This window comes from Molothrus ater, chromosome 16 (genome assembly GCF_012460135.2).
Source record: "Molothrus ater isolate BHLD 08-10-18 breed brown headed cowbird chromosome 16, BPBGC_Mater_1.1, whole genome shotgun sequence".
Lineage (NCBI taxonomy): Eukaryota > Metazoa > Chordata > Aves > Passeriformes > Icteridae > Molothrus > Molothrus ater.
Window position 1 is genome coordinate 14,596,981 of NC_050493.2, and position 18,924 is coordinate 14,615,904.

Sequence of the window (18,924 nt, forward strand, 5' to 3'; positions counted from 1 at the left end):
ACGTGGCTGGAATACATTTGGCATCCGGCAGCCCTGGCTGTTGGGAGGGGGCTGCACCGAGGGCCGCTGGGTGCCCCCCACCCGTAGGTGCCCCCCACCCTTAGGTGCCCCCCAGCCGTAGGTGCCCACGGTGCTGTCCCCACATCCCTCCCCTCCCTTCCCGGTGGTGACAGGGTGGAAGAGGAGGGACACTGCCACAGCCACTGCTGAGGCCAAGTAGGGCAGAGGCCGTGCCCTCTGCCCCCGCACGAGCAGCATCACGTTTCCTTTAGTTAGTAAAAAAAATAAAGTCTTCACTGCCATTGAGAAATTTTTTGTTGCTTTTATAACTATGTATTTTGTCATTTTTTATGGTTTCAGTTGTGGTTTTTTTAAATCCTTTTCAACAGTGACAAACTGAGGTAACGTCTGTGACACTACAGCCTCTCCTACGGGAAGAAGGTCCGAAACCCGACAGCTGAGGGAACTGGAAATAAAAACCTGACAACCTACGGACACAGCGACCTCGACGGGGACAGAAATCACACCGGGCACCCCCTGGGGCACACCCGGGCGGTGCCACCGAGCCCTTCCGGGGCGGCCGGGATCCCTTATCTACATTATTGCACGAAAGATCGAGGACATCGAGGGACCTAAGGCAAAGAGGAGTAAAACCGGTGCCTAGCTCTCTACGTGGGGCAATGCTACGTCTAACGCCGGGCCCGGGGGGTGCCGGGGACGGGGCACGGCGGGGGCGGGGGCGGCCCCTGCTCTGTAAACTGCTGCTGCTGCTGCTGCTGGAAAGCGTTATAGCCCTTTGTGGGGAATTGGGGCACCGGGGCCGCCCCACGGCACCCACCCCGTGCGAGGGAAGCCCGAACCACAGCAGGGTGCTCTTGCCTTGGGGTGCCCCCACAGCGTCCCCACCACGGCGGTGGGGTGAGCTCCCCGCTCTGCTGGGTGCCCAAATCCAGGAGGGAAGGTGTGACCTCCACGCACACCCCAGGACCTTGTCACTAAGGAGCCACCGGTGGCTGCTGCCAGCCCCGGCCGGGCCTGTCCCGCTGCCGCTTCCCCGCCAGCCCCAGGGGAGGGTGACAGGTTGGGGAAGGGGTGACAGCGAGGAGGGGCGGTGGGGACAGCACGGAGAAGCAGGCGGGCCCGCGGGAGGCCGCTCGGAGCTCCCTGCCCGGCTGCCGGGCTGTGCAGGCCAGCCTGGGGGGCACCGCTGCCACCTGCCCCGCTCCCTGGGTACAAAGGGTCTGCAGAGGGGCCGCGGGGACACCGGCACGGCAGAGCCAGCCCGGCCCGAGCGCCCAACCTGCGGCACGGCCGGCACCGGCCAGGGGGGAGCCATCCCTCCGGCAGGGCCTGAGCCGGGTGGGGCAGGGCAGGGGCTGCCAGCGGCAGTGGCTGGGACACACAACGACACACAGACAGGGACACTTGCTACATCAATGGCTGCCAGCACCTCCCACGGCAGGGAGGCAGCCGGGGCTGCCGGGGCTCGGGGGCTGCTGGCAACCCCCCGGCTCCCCGTCACCCGCCTCCCCACGCCCTCCCGGCCCCCGGCAGCGCGGCAGGGGCCGCTGGAAGAGGGCAAATCCCCACCCACCCAAACCCCCCAAAGGCCTCCTCCACGGTGCAGGGTCATCGGCCTTCCCGCTCCCGGGCGGGGTGGAGCAGGGCTGGGGCAGAGCCACAGAGCCGCCCGCTGCCCCCGACTCTCCCTCCCCGCCCTGGGAGACCCCTCCCCATGCCCCGGGGAGCCTCAGACGGGGCAGCGCAGCCGTGCCAGGGCTGTGGGTGCCCCCAGCCTCCCCAGCAGCGAGCGGTGCCCTCGGCTGCGCTCCGGCCACCACTGGCCTCGCCCAGGCGGGGCGGGGGGGATCGGCATCCTTGGCGCTACAGAGCGCAACCAGTTCTGTCCTTTTCCTCTTCCATCGTGTTTCTTTTCCTTTTTTTTTTTTTTTTTTTTTTTTTTTTTTTTTCCTTTGGGAAACCCAGAGCCCGGTCCCGGCTCGTGCCACCAGCACCACCGCGACGTGCTCGCCATGCCTGTCCCCGGGCCGGGGGACGGGCGGGTCGCGCAGCCGCCAGGCGCCGCCGTCACACGCAGATCTCTATTGCTGTGGCCAGGACCATCTGCCCCTTGCCCTTGTCCTGCCGTCCGTCTGTCCTGCTGGCCGTGCCCGCGGCGGCTGCGCCGGGCTCGGGGCGGGCCGCTCCGCTCCCCTCGGTCAGGACGGTCCTCTTGAGCGGGGCGGGGGTGCAGGAGCCGCCGGCCTCGTGGCAGTGGGGCCCGGCCGGGAGCTTGTCCCTGGCGTGCTTGCGGGAGCGGTACGAGGGCCGGCACCGCACCTCGGCCATGAGGTCGCACTTGATGAAGTAGAAAACCTCCTTGACGGGGCAGCGCTTCTCGGGGTCGAGGGCCAGCAGGCGCTGGAACATGCGCAGGGCGCTGTCCGTGAAGCGCCGCCACTGCGAGGGCAGCCCCGCCAGCCGCCCCTTCTGCCACCGCACAAACTCCTCGAAGAAGGCGTCGGACGCCACCGCCGCCTCCCAGGGGAAGTTCCCGGTGAGCACGCAGAAGATGAGCACCCCGAAAGCCCACACGTCGATGCTGGTGTCCACGGCGAAGCCCTCGGCCCGGCCGGCCTGGCACACCTCGGGGGCCGTGTAGGGGATGGTGCCGCTGATGCGCTTGACCCGGCAGCCCACCTTGCGTGTCATGCCGAAATCCGCCAGCTTGACGCGGCGGCAGTCGCGGTCGAAGAGCAGCACGTTCTCCGGTTTGATGTCCCGGTGCACCAGGCTCTTGCTGTGCATGTAGTCGAGGGCCAGGCCCAGCTGCTGCACGCAGCGCTTCACCAGCTCCTCGGGGAGCCCCACCTGCGGGGGGGACACGGCATCAGCCACCCCCAGCGAGCCCCGGGGGGACCCACCCGGCCCCGACACCCACGGCTCTGTGGGCTGATGGTCGTGGGTGCTCTGGGGCAGGGGATGGTGGTGGGCCATGGGTCACCCAAGAGATGGGTGGTGGGTCACAGGTTCCCCCATAGGATGGTTTGGGTTGGAAGGGACCTTAAGGATTGTCCAGTTGCACCCTCTGCCCTGGGAAGGAGCACCTTCCATTATCCCAGGCTGCTCCAAGCCCCATCCAACCTGGCCCTGGACACTTCCAGGGATAGGGCAGCCACAGCTTCCCCAGGAGAAGGGTGATGGGTCTCAGGCCATCCTATGGATAGGTGATGGATCTTAGGCCACCCAGAAGATGGGTGATGGGCCCCACATTTATTTGTAGGTGCTTGTGGTCAAGCCCAGCCCAGATGGGGGTGCCCAGTCCCTGCAGCCCCTCCCACATGGGCACAAAGCACAGGGGCAGCTTTGCTCAGCACCCCCTGAGCCCCCACATCCCACAGAGGCTCCATGGGAGGTGCTGGGGTCCCACCTGGGGCGGGATGATGTCGAAGAGGTCCCCGCCGGGGGCGTACTCCTGAGCGAACACGTAGCAGTCCTCGGTCTCGAAGACCACGTCAAAGACCTTGATGATGAAGGGGCTGGAGGAGAGCGTGTTGGTGATGCTGAATTCCCGCAGGAAGTTCTTCAGCTTCGTCTTGCTCTTGTTGACGAACTTCAGGGCCATCTTGGTGCCTGTGGAAGGCAGGGGACAGGAGTGAGCCCTGGGCTGGGACAGACCCAGCACCCCATTCCCAGCCCACGCCTCACTGGCCTCACCTGTGCTTTTGTGGGACACCAGGTCCACCTTGCCGTAGGTGCCCTTGCCGAGCTCGCGGATGAGGTCGTAGTGCTTGGTGATGTCGGTGCCCGAGAGGGTGCGGATGGCCAGGGACTGCATGTCCTCGGTGATCAGGGGCACCCCGCAGCAGCCCAGCTTGCGCGACGGCTCCTGCTCAATCGAGCCCGCGCTCATGGTTGCGCTGCAAGGCACAGGTGGCACTGCTTCCGTGGGGCTGCAGGGCCATGGTGTCCCATCCCACCCCATCCTGTCCTGTCCCGTCCCATCCCATCCCATCGCATCCCATCCCATCACATCCCATCACATCCTAACCCTAACCCATCCCATCCCATCCCATCCCACCCCATCCTGTCCCGTCCCATCCCATCGCATCCCATCCCATCACATCCTAATCCTAACCCATCCCATCCCATCCCACCCCATCCTGTCCTGTCCCATCCCATCCCATCCCATCCCATCCCATCCCTTTCCCTGGGTTCCAGCCATGGCAAAGGGGGATTGGGCTGAGCAGCCCCCACTGTGTGCCACCCCTCTGTCCCAAGGGCCACCAACCCAATGGCTCTGGAGGGGATGCTCCAGCCTCCATGGGGGCTGCAGCCGTGTGGGTGTTTGGGGGCAAAGGGAGGGGTCCAGGCATGGCAGAGACAGGGACAAGGACACACGTGGGTACAAACAGGGACACGCATGGACACATTTTCTCAGGCCTGGTGTGTTCCCAGCCATGCTGCAGGACAGGAGCTAAGGCCCTTTGGGGGTCCCCTCTCCTGCTGTGTCCCCAGTGGGGACCCCAAGAGCCAGCCCTGTCCGCTCCATACTGAGCCCCTCTGGAGCTGAGCCTCACCCCAGCTGGGGGAGCTCCAGAGTGGAACCAGGGCCCTGCCCTGGCACCAAGGGGACACAATGACTCTGCAGCAAATCCCTCCCTCACATCTCTCTGACCATCCACCAGCTCCTGGCCTTCACCAGCCAGGGTGCCAGACTCTGGTGTGGAGAATCCCAGAATCCCAGACTGCTTTGGGGTTGGAAAGGACCTTAAAGCCAGTCTTGTTCCATGAGCAGGGACACCTGCCCCAATCCCAGGTTGCTCCAAACTCCATCCAGCCTGGCCTTGGGCACTGCCAGGGATCCAGGGGCAGCCCCAGCTGCTCTGGGCACCCTGTGCCAGGGCCTGCCCACCCTGCCAGGGAACAATTCCTAATTCCCAATATCCCATCCATCCCTGCCCTCTGGCAGTGGGAAGCCATTCCTCTTGTCCTCTCATTCCAGGCTCTTATCCCAAATCCCTCTGCAGCTCTCCTGGAGCCCCTCGAGGCACTGAAATGGGCTTTGAGGTCTTCCCAGAGTCTTCTCTTTTTCAGGCTGAACAATCCAAATTCTCTCAGCTTTTCCTCATAGCGGAGGTGTTCCATCCCAATAATCATCATTGTAACTCCTCTGGACTTGCTCCAACATATCCATGTCTTTCCTGTGCTGGGGATCCACAGCTGGGTGCACATTCCTGGTGGGATCTCACCAAAGCCGAGCAGAGGCTGGCCCAGCCAGCAGCACATGGGCAACAGCACCAACATTCCTCACTCCCAACACACCAGGGATGGTTTTCTCCACACTCTGACCATTCCCACAGCAAGATCCAAGCTCAGAGTCACCCACCACACCACCAGAGCAGTGAAACCACCCCAGCACCTCCTCTGATGTCTTCAGGGCGCTCCATCACTGCACAAGCACAAACCCTGGGCAGGCAGGGACATGGGGAGGGCACTCGGGGGCTGCAGGTGGGTGAGGATGGGCAGAGAGGGCCCAGGTGGTGCCCACGGGCTGAGCCCCACGCAGGGGCTGTCACAGCCACCCCAAATGGTGCCAGACACCCCACAAAGCACCTGCAGCACCCCACGGTTGGGCTCACACACAAGGATCCTCCCAGCCCCTTCCCAATAAGGCTGAGTCAGATCTCCAGCTTCTCCTTCCTTCCTTCCTTCCTTCCTTCCTTCCTTCCTTCCTTCCTTCCTTCCTTCCTTCCTTCCTTCCTTCCTTCCTTCCTTCCTTCCTTCCTTCCTTCCTTCCTTCCTTCCTTCCTTCCTTCCTTCCTTCCTTCCTTCCTTCCTTCCTTCCTTCCTTCCTTCCTTCCTTCCTTCCTTCCTTCCTTCCTTCCTTCCTTCCTTCCTTCCTTCCTTCCTTCCTTCCTTCCTTCCTTCCTTCCTTCCTTCCTTCCTTCCTTCCTTCCTTCCTTCCTTCCTTCCTTCCTTCCTTCCTTCCTTCCTTCCTTCCTTCCTTCCTTCCCCCCACCATGCTGCCTGTCATCCCAAACCAAAGCTCAGCTTCTTCACTTATTATAGTTATATTTTTTTTCCCTGGGAAGTTGGGGAAAAAATAGAAAAGGAACTTCAACATCATGATGTTCCAAAAATGTAACAGTTTGACTCATAAGATCTCCGAAGCAGCTCATCTCCATAGTGTTTCATTGGCCCCCTGGCAGAGGAGCACCATCTCAGCGTCTGGGTGCTGGAGGTGGAGGTGGATCAGCAGCAGCTCGCTGGAGGCAGGACTGAGAACAGCCCCCAGCATCCTGCACGAAGAATTCCTGCTACGCTTGGATTTACGGCTGCGCTCATCAATGTCCCTTAATTAACCGGCATTGAAATGCAATTATTCAAGTCGGGAAGGTTGGGTTTGGGGAAAAACCCTGCTGGTTGGATGGGAGAGAGGAGAGGGAGGGCTGGCAGCTTGTGGAAGTGCTCTCCTAGTCAAGGGCTGTTTGTTTTTCCCCTTGGCTCAGCCTGTTGGGGTTTCCAGGTGTCTCCTTCCCAGGCAGGAACCGAGGAGCACCCACGGGCAGCGGGGATCCCGCGCAGTCCGGAGCCGTGCTGGGGCTGGGATGGCACAGCTGGCACCGGGATGTGCTGCCAGGGATGGGCACAGGCCGGGATCCCGCACGGGCAGCTCCGAACAGCGACAGCCCCGCCTGGCCGGGGCTAACGGGAGCACCACGGGGCCAGCACCGACCCAGGAGGAGCCAAACAGCGGCGGCGACCAAAACTCCGACACGCCGAGGCCACGGAAAGCACAAACACAGAAGGTGTCATTAAAAATTGAAAGCTTTTGGAAACATGTTGGGTTTGATGCGAGCAGCGAAGCGGGGCGGCAGCGGGAGGCAGCGAGGGCTCGGTTCCAGCGCCGTGCGCTCCCAGGGACAGCGGGAACAGCGGGGATGGCAGTGCCAGTGTGGCAGGAGGTGCCACCAGCTTGGTCTGGCCGGGTTGAGGTCCCATTTCCCTCTGCAGCCAGGCCAGTCCCACCAAGGAACACGGGTGTGGCCCCACACCAGATCGGGTCACTCCAGAGCCACAGCGGGGCCTTTCCCGGCACCCCAGCTCCTCTCCCGCCCCAAAACCCTGGAAGGGAGGCAGCCCCGCGTCCCAGGGAGGACAAACACACCCTCTCCACTCAGTTCCAGGTGCTCCCGAAGGAGCTTTCCCACGCAGGGAGGAGGGATGAGCATCCCGGCCGAGCCCCCGCGGCCCAAGGTCCCGGAGTGACAAAGAGGCAGCGGAGCTGCTGCCGCGTGGCCCCGGGACCTGCCGCGCACCACAGGCGGTTCCTGCCGTCATCTCCGCATCCTGAGCCATTTCTCCTACTATTCAGACTAAAATTGTTCTGTGTTTAAGCTTCAGAACCGTTTATCTCATTGAGTGAGGAGGATAATCCACCCACCTCTTCCTTGCTCCCTGGCAGGTATTTATAGGCAGCCACTCGTCTCCCGTCGGCAGCTGCCGCTCCTCTTCCCCAAGCTCCCGGCTCCATCCCCAGCACCGTGGAGCACATCCCGGAAGGACATTGTCCCATGGCCACAGCTCAGCGTCCTGCCCGGAGCCGACAGGCACAGCCCCAGCGCTGTTCCCTGCCGGGGATGCTCTGCCCTGCTCTGGATCCCGCTGCACATCCCGCTCCAGCCCTGGGCACATCGGCTCTGCCGATAACTAATTGCAAACTCATTAGGAGCTCGTTGAGAGGAGCAGAGGCCGCCCGGGGGAGTTGCCCCAGGCTCCCGCAGAGAAGGCTGCTGGAGCGGCGGCTGCTTGGAAATTAAGAGGGAAAGGGGAAAAAAATCCCTCTGGCCACATTAGAGACTGATAGAAAAACAACCCAGTTATTGAGGGAGGCTACAGGAAAAGGGTTTGGGCTGAGCCTGATGCACGGTTGAGCACTGGGGGCTGGGACTCGATGAAGGGAAAATCTATGCAGGGCAGGGGCTCTGCAAAACCCGGATTCCTCTTTAAAGAGGGGAGAAATGTGAAATGCAGCAGTGGGATGGGCACAGGCCCACGCTGCTCTGTCCCTGCACTTGGCAGAGATTTGATTTCCTTGTTTCCCATCCCCAAACCCTCAGTTATGAGCACGTAACACCAACTCCCATCCAAGCCCAGCAGGCTGGAGGCCAGGGCATCCCTCAGGAGGGACCTCCCTCCCTCCACACCCAACCAGCTTCCAAACCTGCCCTGTTTCCCCTAAACAACGCACTGAGCCAGCAAAGTCACACCCTGGGCCCTGCCAGAGCCACCCCCTCTCCCAGTTCTCCAGATGCCAGCACCACCCTGGTGTCACTGGAACGAGGGACCAGCGGTGCTTTGGCCATGCCCCACACTGAGCTGCTGCCTCCCCACTGCATTTCCAGCCCCTGCCACCTCCATTCCTGCCTGACCCCGTTCCAGGGACATCCTGTCCTCTCCTCCGTGCCCCTGGGACCTGCACAGCAGATTTGAGCTGTGCTTCCCAGGGGCTGTGGCATGCTACAGCCCAGGGAGGGCTCACAAAGGCACCTTGGCCTAACGGGGACAGCGTGGCTGTGGGGGCAGGACAGGAATCTCACCGGGGCTCAGAGCCACCAGCACCACCATGGCCAGGCAGCCTCCTGCCAGGCCAGCCACCACCTCCCACCTCACCCAGAGCAGCAAAACAGGCACAGGGAAAGGATTCCTGCACCCATGTGCCACCCCAGGGCCATGCAAAGCCTCTCAGGACAAGGCGAGTGTGGCCGGGAGGTCACACATGGCACAGGGACATTGGCTGCTGGCAGTGGTTTGGGGACAGCCCCTCTGGCAGCATCCTGCAGCCCAGGAGGAGCAGAGGCCATGGGTGGGGCAGGTCTCCATATGCAGCTGGCTCCAGAGCAGCTGGAAAGGCTGGAGCACCACGGACACACCAGAACCAGCACCAAAGCTCCAGCGAGGCACCCGCAGTGACTGGCACTGCCCAGTGCCCCCCGTGCAGGGCTGAACTGGCACTGAGCTCCAGGGTATCCAGCAATTCTCATACCAGCTCCTTGCCCAGAGCACAGCAGCCTGCCTGGCAGCAGGATTCTCTTCGGCAAAGCCAATAAAGCCCAGCCAGGCACGGGCAGGAGCTGCTCTCCCAGTGCAGATGTTCCAGATGCAGGGCAGGGTCAGGCCCTGTCACACCCGTCCGTGGTGTCCCCCGCTGCAGGAACCATCTCCCGTCCTGGCCAGCAGCCTGTGACGAGCTTCCTCAGCCTTTGGTCCCAGGATTCAGGTTTCTCACACCGACTCGGGAAGAGCAAACAAGCAGTGCCGGGACTCTCTCCTCCGCCGCTCCTCCTTCCTGCCACCGTCCCCTGCGCCCTCTGCTCTGCTCTCCCGGCGCTGCTCGCAGGATTTTCCCTGCCCTCCTGCACACGGGGCTGTCTCTGTCCATCGGCCCCGATGACAGGACCTTGGCTGCCTTTCAGTGCTTCTGGCCTCCCGGGCTTTTGCTGCCGAGCACGATGGCTTCCTTAGGACCTCAGCTCCTCCAGCCTGCAGCTCCTCCCGCCTTCGCCGCCAGCACCGGGGACTTATGATTACTTCATTGTTTGATTGGTTTCATCAGCCTGTCATCATCTCCCTCCCAAAAACTCTTCCGCCAGCGCCGACAGCACCGCACGGTTGGGATCTGCAAAGACAAACGCCCCGAGCGAGCGGCACCTGCCCGACCCCGCGGCAGGGCCAGCCGGCCCCGCTCGCTCCTGGCGACAACAGGGACACGTCCCTCTGCCACAAACCCAGCCCTGACTCCGCTGCAAGGCTTTGTGTGCCCCCAGCTCAGCCTGCCGCCGGCTGGGCGCTCCCGTGGGGGAGATGCTCCCACCTCCGCCGTGCTCTGCTCCCGCAGCAGGGCACGGCGACACACACGGTGACACACACGGTGACACCGGGCGGGTCGGGGGCTCGGCACACGGACAGCCAGCCCCGAGGGTCCCGGACAGAGCGGTGCCGAGGCCGGGCCGCCCTGTCCCCGGTCCCCGAGCTGTGCTGGGGCTCCCGCTTGGCGCCGCCCGCCCGCGGCCACGGCGGCAGCGAGGCCGGACCGGGAGGAAAGTGGGTCACGCTCCCCCTTCCCCGCTGCGGCCCGGGAGCGCCGGGCTCGGATGGAGACCGGCCCCGAGGCCCGGGGACAGCGGGGGACAGCGGGGGAGGTGAAAGGGGAGCTGGGGCAGGCGGTGAGGGGACACAAGGAGACAGCGGGGGACGTGGTGAAGGGATGCGAGGGGAGACAAGGAGAGATGACGAGAGGAGATGACACGGGGAGATGATGAGGGGACAAGAGAGGACACAATGAGGAGAGACAATGAGGGGAAACGAGGGGAGATGATGGACGGGGCATGAGGGGAGATGGCAAGAGGACATGAGGGGAGGTGAGGGGAGGTAATAGGGAAGACAGGAAGCTGGTGAGGGAAGACAAGGGGAGGTGAGGGAACATGAGGGGAAACAAGGGGAGATGAGATGGGGAGGTGGTGAGGGGACGCAATGAGGGGACATGAGGGGACATGGCCTGAGCTGCCCCCGAGGCCGCCTCTCCCTGCTCTCCCCTGCCCCTGTTCCCAGCTCAGTGCACCCTTCCAGACACCCCCAAACCCGCCGGCAGCCCCCGGGGACCAGCCCCGCGGCCCCGGCACCGCTCGGTGTCACTCACGCCCCTCCGTCCCCGGCCCTCCCCCTCGCCCGGGGCGCAGGTGCCACCGGCCGCAGGAGGGACCCGGGCCGGGGGGGGGCGACCGATCCCGGGGGCAGCGCCCGCACCGCGCGGTGCCCACCCCGCTCCATTCATCCCGGAGCGCCGCTTGTACCGGGATGGGGGTTTTGTCCCCTCCCCGCGCCGTGCGGGCAAACAAAGGGCGGCCTCGGCACCGGGCGGGCAGCGCCCCCCGCACCCCCATCCCCGCACCCCCATCCCCGTATCCTCATCCCCGCAGCCCCGTGCCCGCGCCCCATCCCCGCACCGCCGCCTTACCGGAGGGGCGAGCCGCCGCCGCGCCCCGTCCCCGGCGGGAGAGGAGCCGCCGCCGCCGCCGCCGCCGCCGCGCTCCGCCCGCCCCGCCGGGCTCCTCATGCCGCGGCCCCGCCGCCGCCGGAGGAGCGGAGCGGAGCCGAGGGAGCGGAGGGAGCGGAGGGAGCGGAGCGCGGCGCCCCCCGCAAGCCCCGGCAGCGCCCGCCCCGCGCCGCGCTCCGCCCGCACCGGCACCGGCGCCGCCCCGGGGAGGGAGCGCGGAGCGGGAGGAGCGGGAGGCGCGGGGGGGCTCCGGCGCCGGCCCCGCGGGGATGGGGGGATGCGGAATGAGCGATGCGCGATGCGGGGCGCTGCTCGTCCCCGCCCCCCGATGTAACCGGGGGGAGTCGGTGCGGGAGCAGCCCAGGAAGGGGGGTCGGGGCTGAGCCGCCCCCTCCCCGCGGGCGCGGAGCTCCGGTACCGCGGGCTCGGCTCGGAGCAGAGCTCGGCAATGGGGACAATGGGGATGGGAGCGGCGCTCCGCAGGGGCGGCTTCGCACCCGACCCCACCCGAGGCTGATCCGGGGGTCCCCAGCGCTGTGCAGCCGGAGTGCCCGGCACAGCACCGTGTCCTGCTGCCCGCTGCTTCCCCTCGAGCCCTCCCAGACTCTGTTCCCTCTCCTTTGGCACAGGTGATGCCCCCGTGGGTGGGTGATGCCCACCCTGGGTCAGGGAATGGTTTGGGTTAGAAGGGACCTTCAGGATCATCTCGTTCCAACCCCTGCCGTGGGACCTTCCAGGCTGCTCCAAGCCCCATCCAACACGGCCTTGGACAGCTCCAGGGATGGGGTGGCCACAGCTTCTCTGGGCACTCTGAGCCACCATGGCACAGGTGATGCCCACCATGGCACAGACAGCCCCCCAAAATGCTGCTCCTCAGTGTGTGCAGGGCACGTGGCTTCCCCTGTAGCTCATGAATGGTGAGAACGTTCAGGCCAAGCCAGGGAATGCCAGATGAGGCAAACACATCACGGGGGCTTCCCTTCAGGTGCCTTAAATTTGGCAACACTTTCAGCAAGCGATGCCAGAGCTGGGCACCAGGAGCTCCAGGCACCTCCAGCCCGGGGGACAGTGACAGCTCTCCGGGAGGAAGACGAGGGCTTGGCACTGCGCTCCCTCTTGGAGCATCCTTGGACACACCGCGTCTTCCCGGCTTTCCTTCTGTGCCCACCAAGGCCAAGCAGGGAGGTTTAACACTGGCCAGGGTTTGCTTTGGCACTTCCTTGTCTCTCAGCTGGGTGCCAGGTCCCTTGGTCCCGCGATGCCACTTTGAAGGGACCCACAGGGCTGCCCCCCCCTCCGAGGGGGACAACGGGCTGTTCCCACACCCGAACCGTGCCCGGCCCGCTGGACCGAGCCGTGCCAGTGCCCCCGAGCCCCCGGAGAGCGGGGAGGGCCGGGAGCCACCGGCTCTGACTCACGGATGGCTCCGCTCCGCTCGCGCTGAGCATGCAGAGCAATTAAAGCTTTTCATGAATGACTTTAAGGCAAGAGGCTGAATCACACTCCGACACTCCGCTTTAATGTGTGCCGGCTGTGCCACTGTCACCCTCTGGCAGCTGGCACGGGGCACGGGGCCCGGCCAGCCCCGGGCAGGGCCCGGCCCCTCCATCCCGCTCCGCTCGGGTCCTGCCACGGCTCCTGCGGCTGGGACGCTCCAAGGGGGCTGATTCCCGGCGGGATGGAGGCATCGGGACGGCGCTGCGAGGAGAAATGCCGGAGAGCGGTGCCCGGCCAGCCGGGCTGGGCTGGGGCTGGCGCTGTTGGAGCGGCGGCTGCGGGGCTGGCACGGGGCAGGAGCAGTGGAGGAGCGCGAAAGAGGAAAACGGGCGAGATGGGCAGAGCTGGGCAGCGCACACAGGGAAAGGCACAGCCACCTCCATGGGGTGTCCCCTGCCTGTCCTTGCGGTGCCGTCCTGGCTCCCGCAGCCTCCCGCTCGCGGCTCCTCCGAGCTCTCTGTCAGCTCTCTCCCTATTTATAGCTCGGGGCTGTTTCTAGGTCAGGCGGGAGCTGCCGGTGCCCGGGGAGCAGGCCCAGGGACCACGGGGCGCTGCAGGGACTCTGTCACACGCCCCACACGCGGGTCAGCTCCCAGTGTCACCACCCTGGTGCTGTGCCCCGGGCACAACAGGGGCTGAGCTGGCACCGGGACCAGCTGGGCCTGGCAGGGCTCGTGGCATTCCGTGGGGCTTGCCAGGGCTTGGCAGGGCTTTGTGGGGCTCTGTGGGACCCCACGGCCTTCAGCAGGTCCTCGTGGGACTTTGTAGGGCTTAGGGGAGCTCCTTGGGACTCCATGGGGCTCTGTGGAGCTCTGTGGGCTCCATGGGGCTCAGCGGGGCTCTGTGGGGCCCAGCAGGGCTCCATGTGACTCCGGGGGGTTCCATGGGGCTCCGTGGGGGGCCTCAGGTCCCTCTGGGGTGTCCCTGTCCCTCGGTGGCCCGTGAGTGACACGCACACCGAGCCATAGTAACACCAGTTGTACCAGCGAGCACCCGCACTGAGCTCGTGGTCTTCAAAGCACTCCCGGAATATTAATAACTAATTAAGATTAACGAGATGAAAGGAGCCAGATCAAACATGTTTATCACCTCGTGCAATCCCAAACCGTGCAAAGAGCCCCCGCCTCCCCGAGGGACCACGAGTGCTCCTGGGATTTGTGTTGGGAAAGGGAATCTCCGGCTGGTGCACATCGTGGGATGCGCTTGGACAGGGTGGGCAGCGGGAAATGACCTGGAAAGCCCAAAATATTCCCAGCTTGCCGAATCCCCTCGGAATTCAGCGAGAAGGTCGCTTGTCCCTTCTCCATCGTTCGGCCAGAGCGGGAGCCGAGGGGCTGAGCCCCACACGGCCCCGGTGCCACGGCCACCCGCGCCTGTCGCGCTCCGGCGCCAGGAGCCAAAGCTGCCGGGGATGCTGCAGGGATGCTGGGAAGGAGCAGCGGGGGGAAGGAGGGAGGGAAGGAGGGAGGAAGGCGGGAGCGGAGCACGCCGGGAGCCGCAGCCCGGGCGGGGGGACCCGCTCAGCCCAGGGGCTCCGGCCTTTCCCCGCCCCGCCCCAGCCCGGGTCCCCTCGGTGTCCCCTCGGTCCCTGGGGACAGAGCCCACCCTCGGGCATTCCCAGGAAAGGGGCGGTGGGGCTGATTCCCGCAGCCGGGGCGGGGGCTCGGAGCCCCCAGCTCGGTGTCCCCGGGCGGGGACAGCCGGGGGGGCTCCCGGGGCTGCTCTCGAGGGCAGGGAGGGGCTGTGGGACAGCTCTGGCGGCGATGGGCACACGCCGAGCCCCTGCCAAGGCTCCGACCCTCGGGGGGCTGCCCGGAGCCCGTGCCGTGCTCCCGGGGCTGCGGGGACCGAGCGGGGCGGGCACCGCGCACCGGGGATGGAGCCCGGACCGGGCACCGCGCACCGGGGATGGAGCCCGGACCGGGAACAGCGCCCCGGGGATGGATCCCGGACCGGGAACAGCGCCCCGGGGATGGATCCCGGACCGGGAAGAGCGCCCCGGGGATGGATCCCGGACCGGGCACAGCGCACCGGGGATGGATCCCGGACCGGGCACAGCGCACCGGGGATGGATCCCGGACCGGGAACAGCGCCCCGGGGATGGATCCCGGACCGGGCACAGCGCCCCAGGGGATGGATCCCGGACCGGGCACAGCGCACCGGGGATGGATCCCGGGCCGGGCAGCACCGGGCGCAGGCGGGACCTTGGGAATAGCGCTGAGCCCGGGACACGGTGACGGCTGCTCAGCCATCGGGACGGAACGGGACCGGAGGGACTCTTTGGGATGGGCTGCCCGGGGAAAGAAGCACAACGCGTTTCTTCGAGGGGAAGGAGGGGCTGAGCTGGGGGCACGGAGAGAGCCACGGGGCCCGCCCTGGCACCCCGGTACCCCCACAGCAGCCGGCACCGCCCGCCCGCCGCCTCCGCTCGCTGCCCGTTCTCCTGGCACCATCTAGAGGCTGCGGGAACGGGCACGGGGGGACGGACACACAGACACCGGGGGGATGGACACACGGGGGGACGGCGACAGGGAACAGACACGGGGTGACATAGGTGAAAAGACATGAGCACAGACACGGAACGGGGGACAAACATGACGGGGCAAACTCGTGGGGACAGACATGGGGCACAGACCCACTGGCACAGCACCCACGCGTGGGGCCCACGCACTGCCCCTGGCACGGGGGACAGGGTCAGGGCCAGTGGTGGTGGTGACAGAGGGTGGTGGTGACAGGGTCAGGGGCAGTGACAGGGCAGAGAGCACCTCTGGCAGCACCTCCTGTCACCCCGGGGAGCCCCCACAGTGGGGCTGTGCTGGAGGGGACAGGTGATGGCAGCTGTGACCCCACGGGATGGAGACAGACTCAGGGACAAGCTGGTGACAACCGGGGGTGTTCAGGGACCAGACACACCCCCACCCCCCAGTGCAGCCCACCTTGAAGCAGGGCAGGACAGGGAGAAGCCTCTGGGCACAAGCCATGGCTGTCCGTCCCTCGCCGTCCCCGAGCAGGGAGGGGCGGTCCCTGCAGCCACCCCGGGGACCCTGGGCCACCACCGGCACCCCGGCTGGCTGAGGGTGCCAGGCCCATGCCACTTGTGGTGTGACACAGGCTGGGTGCCCCTGGTCAGCTCCGAGCCCGGGCTGGGCTGTGGGACAGGAGCCCTGGGAGCTCTGTGCCCCCACAGCCAGGCCCTCCCGGCCCCTGGTACCCCTGTTCCCCACCTGGGCACCGACTCATGGGAACTGAGCTCCAAAACCTCATGGTTTACACCAAAACAAACCCTACAGCTCCCTGCCACCCGTGAGGAAGGCCAGACTGCCTGGATGGATCCAGCTGGTGGCCCTGAAGCCCCCCAGAGCTCGCTGGGGACAGGCAGTGCCTGGCTGGAGCAGAGAGGGGCTCTGCTCGGGGCTGGCAGCGCGGCACAGGAGCCGGCAGTGGCTCAGTGCCACTGAGGAGCAGTTGGGCACAGCGTGTGCCAGCACTCGCACCTCGCATCCTGCCCGCCCGCCCGGCTCGTTCCGGCTCCGCACATTCTCCTTGGCTGTGGCTCAGCAGCGCCCATGGCAGAGGAGATTTCGGGAAAGGGGGAGGCGAGTGCCAGGGCAGCTGCCCAGAGGGACGGGCCTCGGGGAGCCTGTGGCTCTCCTTGAGGAGCGGAGACTGCCCAGGGCCCCTGCTCCGGTGAGCAGTGATGGCTGGGACGGCTCCAGGATGGATTGGGGATGGTTCTGGGATGGCTGGGACGGCTCCAGGATGGATTGGGGATGGTTCTGGGATGGCTGGGACGGCTTCAGGATGGATTGGGGATGGTTCTGGGATGGCTGGGACGGCTCCAGGATGGATTGGGGATGGTTCTGGGATGGCTGGGATGGCTTCAGGATGGATTTGGGATGGTTCTGGGATGGCTCTGGGAGGCCCTGTGTGCACTGCCCACAGCCCCACTGCTCCCATGGGCACGGCACGGCACGGCACAGCACGGCACGGGATGCCCAGCGGTTCCCTGCTGCCAGGGAAGCACATCCCGTGCACACAGCACCGGCCCCGGGCTCCTCTTTCGGGAGAGGATGCTCTCGCTCCTGAGGAAACTTTGGCGCTGCCCCCGGGCCGGGCCGGCTCGGTGCCCGCTCCGTGCCGTGCCCTCCCTGCGTTCACAGCAGCGCCGTGTCCCCGCCGGGGCTGTCCCGGGCACTCACCTGTGCAGGTGCAGGGGCTGCAGCTCCTCTTTCTGGAAGCAGACGAAGCAGAAGGAATCCATCGCTCGGCTCCGGTGGCCGCGGCGCCCGGCCGAGGGTGACCGCAGAGCCGGAGGGCTGCTGGCATCTTCCTCCCGGTGCCGGCGGTGGCCGGAGGCTCAGGCCGGCCCTGCCGGGGCCATGGTGCCGGGGAGCCCTCACACGGCCGGGCTGAGCGCCGGGACCCGCCGCTCCCCGGGCACGGAGGCGGCTCCGGGCCCTGCCCCGTCCCGCGTCGCCCTCCGGCCGGGGCCGGTGATGCCCAGCGCCACCGCGGCCCCCATGGCCCTGCCCGGCCCTCAGGGGGTGCCAGCAGGGACCTGCGGTGCCATCAGCGGCACCGGGGCTCGGGCAGGGCGGGCCGAGGCACCGGCCGAGCCCTGCGGGGCTCGGGGGCTGTCCCGGGGCACCGGGCAGCGGGGACGGGAAGGGTCCCTGCAGCAGGTGGGGTCCGGCGGGCTCTGACAGGATCCAGCCCGGTGTGGAAGGGTCTGGAAGGACACGGGGACCGGCAGCCGGACGCACGGACGGAGGGGGAAAGTTGTGCCGTCGTGGAGCGGCGGCTCCGCGGGGCTCGTCTCACCGGCGGAGCCGCCGCTCGCTCTGACAGCTCAAGCAGCGTGCGAGTATTAATAGCTCCCGACTCCCGCGGCGAGCATGGAAATTAACTCCTCGAATGCCGCCTCTCCCGGTGCCCGCTGCTGCCTCCGGGCTGGCCAGCACGGGCTGAGACCGGGCAGACCCAGCCCAGGGCACCGAGGAGCCCGGGCTGTGACCCCCCGACAGCCCCAGGCTCTGCCCAGCCCTGGCACAGGGGACGTGGCACAATCGGGGGGAAATCTCTTACCCGGGTGCTCGTGGGTGGCCGTGCCTGCTGGTGGTGGCAGAGGTGCCACCCCCCTGGGTGTCCCCCCTGCACGGGCACGGTGGGACAGGGCACAGCAGGGAGCCCCGGGGTGCCTCATGAGGGTGTCCCTGCCCCACAGCAGTGTCCCTTTGTCCCTAGATGAGTGTCCCTGCCCCACAGCAGTGTCCCTTTGTCTCTAGATGAGTGTCCCTGCCCCACAGCAATGTCTCTGCCCACTGATGAGTGTCCCTGCCCCACTGCAGGGTCTCTGCCCCCTGATGAGTGTCCCTGCCCCATTACAGAGTCCCTTTGTCCCTACATGAGTGTCCCTGCCCCACAGCAGTGTCTCTGCCCACTGATGGGTGTCCCTATCCCACTGCAATGTCCCTTTGCCCCTACATGAGTGTCCCTGTCCCAAAATGGACATTGCTGCAGGCAGTGTCCAGCTGCTCCACGGATACACCAGGCCAGGCTGGGTCAGGAGCCCCCAGAGTCACACAGGCCCTGATGTGTCCCTGTTCCCCATCCTTTGGGCCTGGCTCAGGGACCAACAGGTGTCCCTCAGGTCCTTGGGACCAAATCCTGGTCCCCCCCAGTGTCCTGGGCCAGGAGCAAGAGCCACGTCCTTCGGAAGGTGAGCAGAGAACAGGGAGAGGTTCCCCAGCCTGGCCTTGGGCTTCGTCATCGCTCCTGAATAATTCAGTGAGTGGCTCTGCCTGCTCCGGCCACACCCCCGCTAATGGCAGAAATCGATGCCTTTTTAATTCCTCATGGCCAGAAAGATCCTGCCTGTGCTGCTCTGGGTCCTGTGCCCCCGGGAGACTCTGATGATTCCAATTTTGTCTCACAGACTCTTGGAATCTCAGAATGGTTTGGGGAGGAAGAAACTTAAAGTTCATCCCACCCCACCCCTGCTATGGCAGGGACACCTCCCACTGTCCCAGGCTGCTCCAAGCCCTGCCCAGCCTGGCCTTGGGCACTGCCAGGGATCCAGGGGCAGCCCCAGCTGCTCTGGGCACCCTGTGCCAGGGCCTGCCCACCCTGCCAGGGAACAATTCCTAATTCCCAATATCCCATCCAGCCCTGCCCCTCTGGCAGTGGGAGCCATTCCCTGTGTCCTGTCCCTCCATGCCTTGTCCCCAGTCCCTCTCCAGCTCTCCTGGAGCCCCTTCAGGCCCTGCAAGGGGCTCTGAGGTGTCCCTGGAGCCTTCTCCTCTCCAGGTGAGCACCCCCAGCTCTCCCAGCCTGGCTCCACTGGGGCTGTGCAGGTGTGTGCAAGGATC

At 65.9% G+C, this 18,924-nt stretch overlaps 1 protein-coding gene across 3 annotated transcripts; it reads right to left on the reverse strand.

Moving 5' to 3' along the window:
* Positions 1–302: 302 nt before the first annotated feature.
* Positions 303–17,310, reverse strand: SBK1 (SH3 domain binding kinase 1). Of its 3 annotated transcripts, none has more exons than XM_036392486.1 (4): positions 16,756–17,310; positions 3,718–3,920; positions 3,431–3,633; positions 303–2,871 (listed from the first exon to the last, which is right to left on the reverse strand). In XM_036392486.1, exons 1-4 carry the CDS (start codon positions 16,815–16,817, stop codon positions 2,089–2,091), a joined length of 1,251 nt encoding a protein of 416 aa, XP_036248379.1. In that variant the 5' UTR covers positions 16,818–17,310; the 3' UTR covers positions 303–2,088. The 3 variants fall into 3 exon arrangements, with proteins under 3 accessions (XP_036248379.1, XP_036248381.1, XP_036248380.1); XM_036392488.2 differs by lacking the exon at positions 16,756–17,310 and adding an exon at positions 11,021–11,180; XM_036392487.1 differs by lacking the exon at positions 16,756–17,310 and adding an exon at positions 9,050–9,126.
* Between the last annotated feature and the right edge of the window lie 1,614 nt (positions 17,311–18,924).

Coding starts and splice junctions, on each gene's coding strand:
- SBK1 (XM_036392486.1), bottom strand. CDS start 16,817: ATGGATTCCTTCTGCTTCGTCTGCTTCCAGAAAGAGGAGCTGCAGCCC. Junction 3,921..16,755: donor CAGCCCCTGCACCTGCACAG/GTGAGTGCCCGG, acceptor TGTGCCTTGCAG/CGCAACCATGAGCGCGGGCT. Junction 3,634..3,717: donor GGTGTCCCACAAAAGCACAG/GTGAGGCCAGTG, acceptor TGCCTTCCACAG/GCACCAAGATGGCCCTGAAG.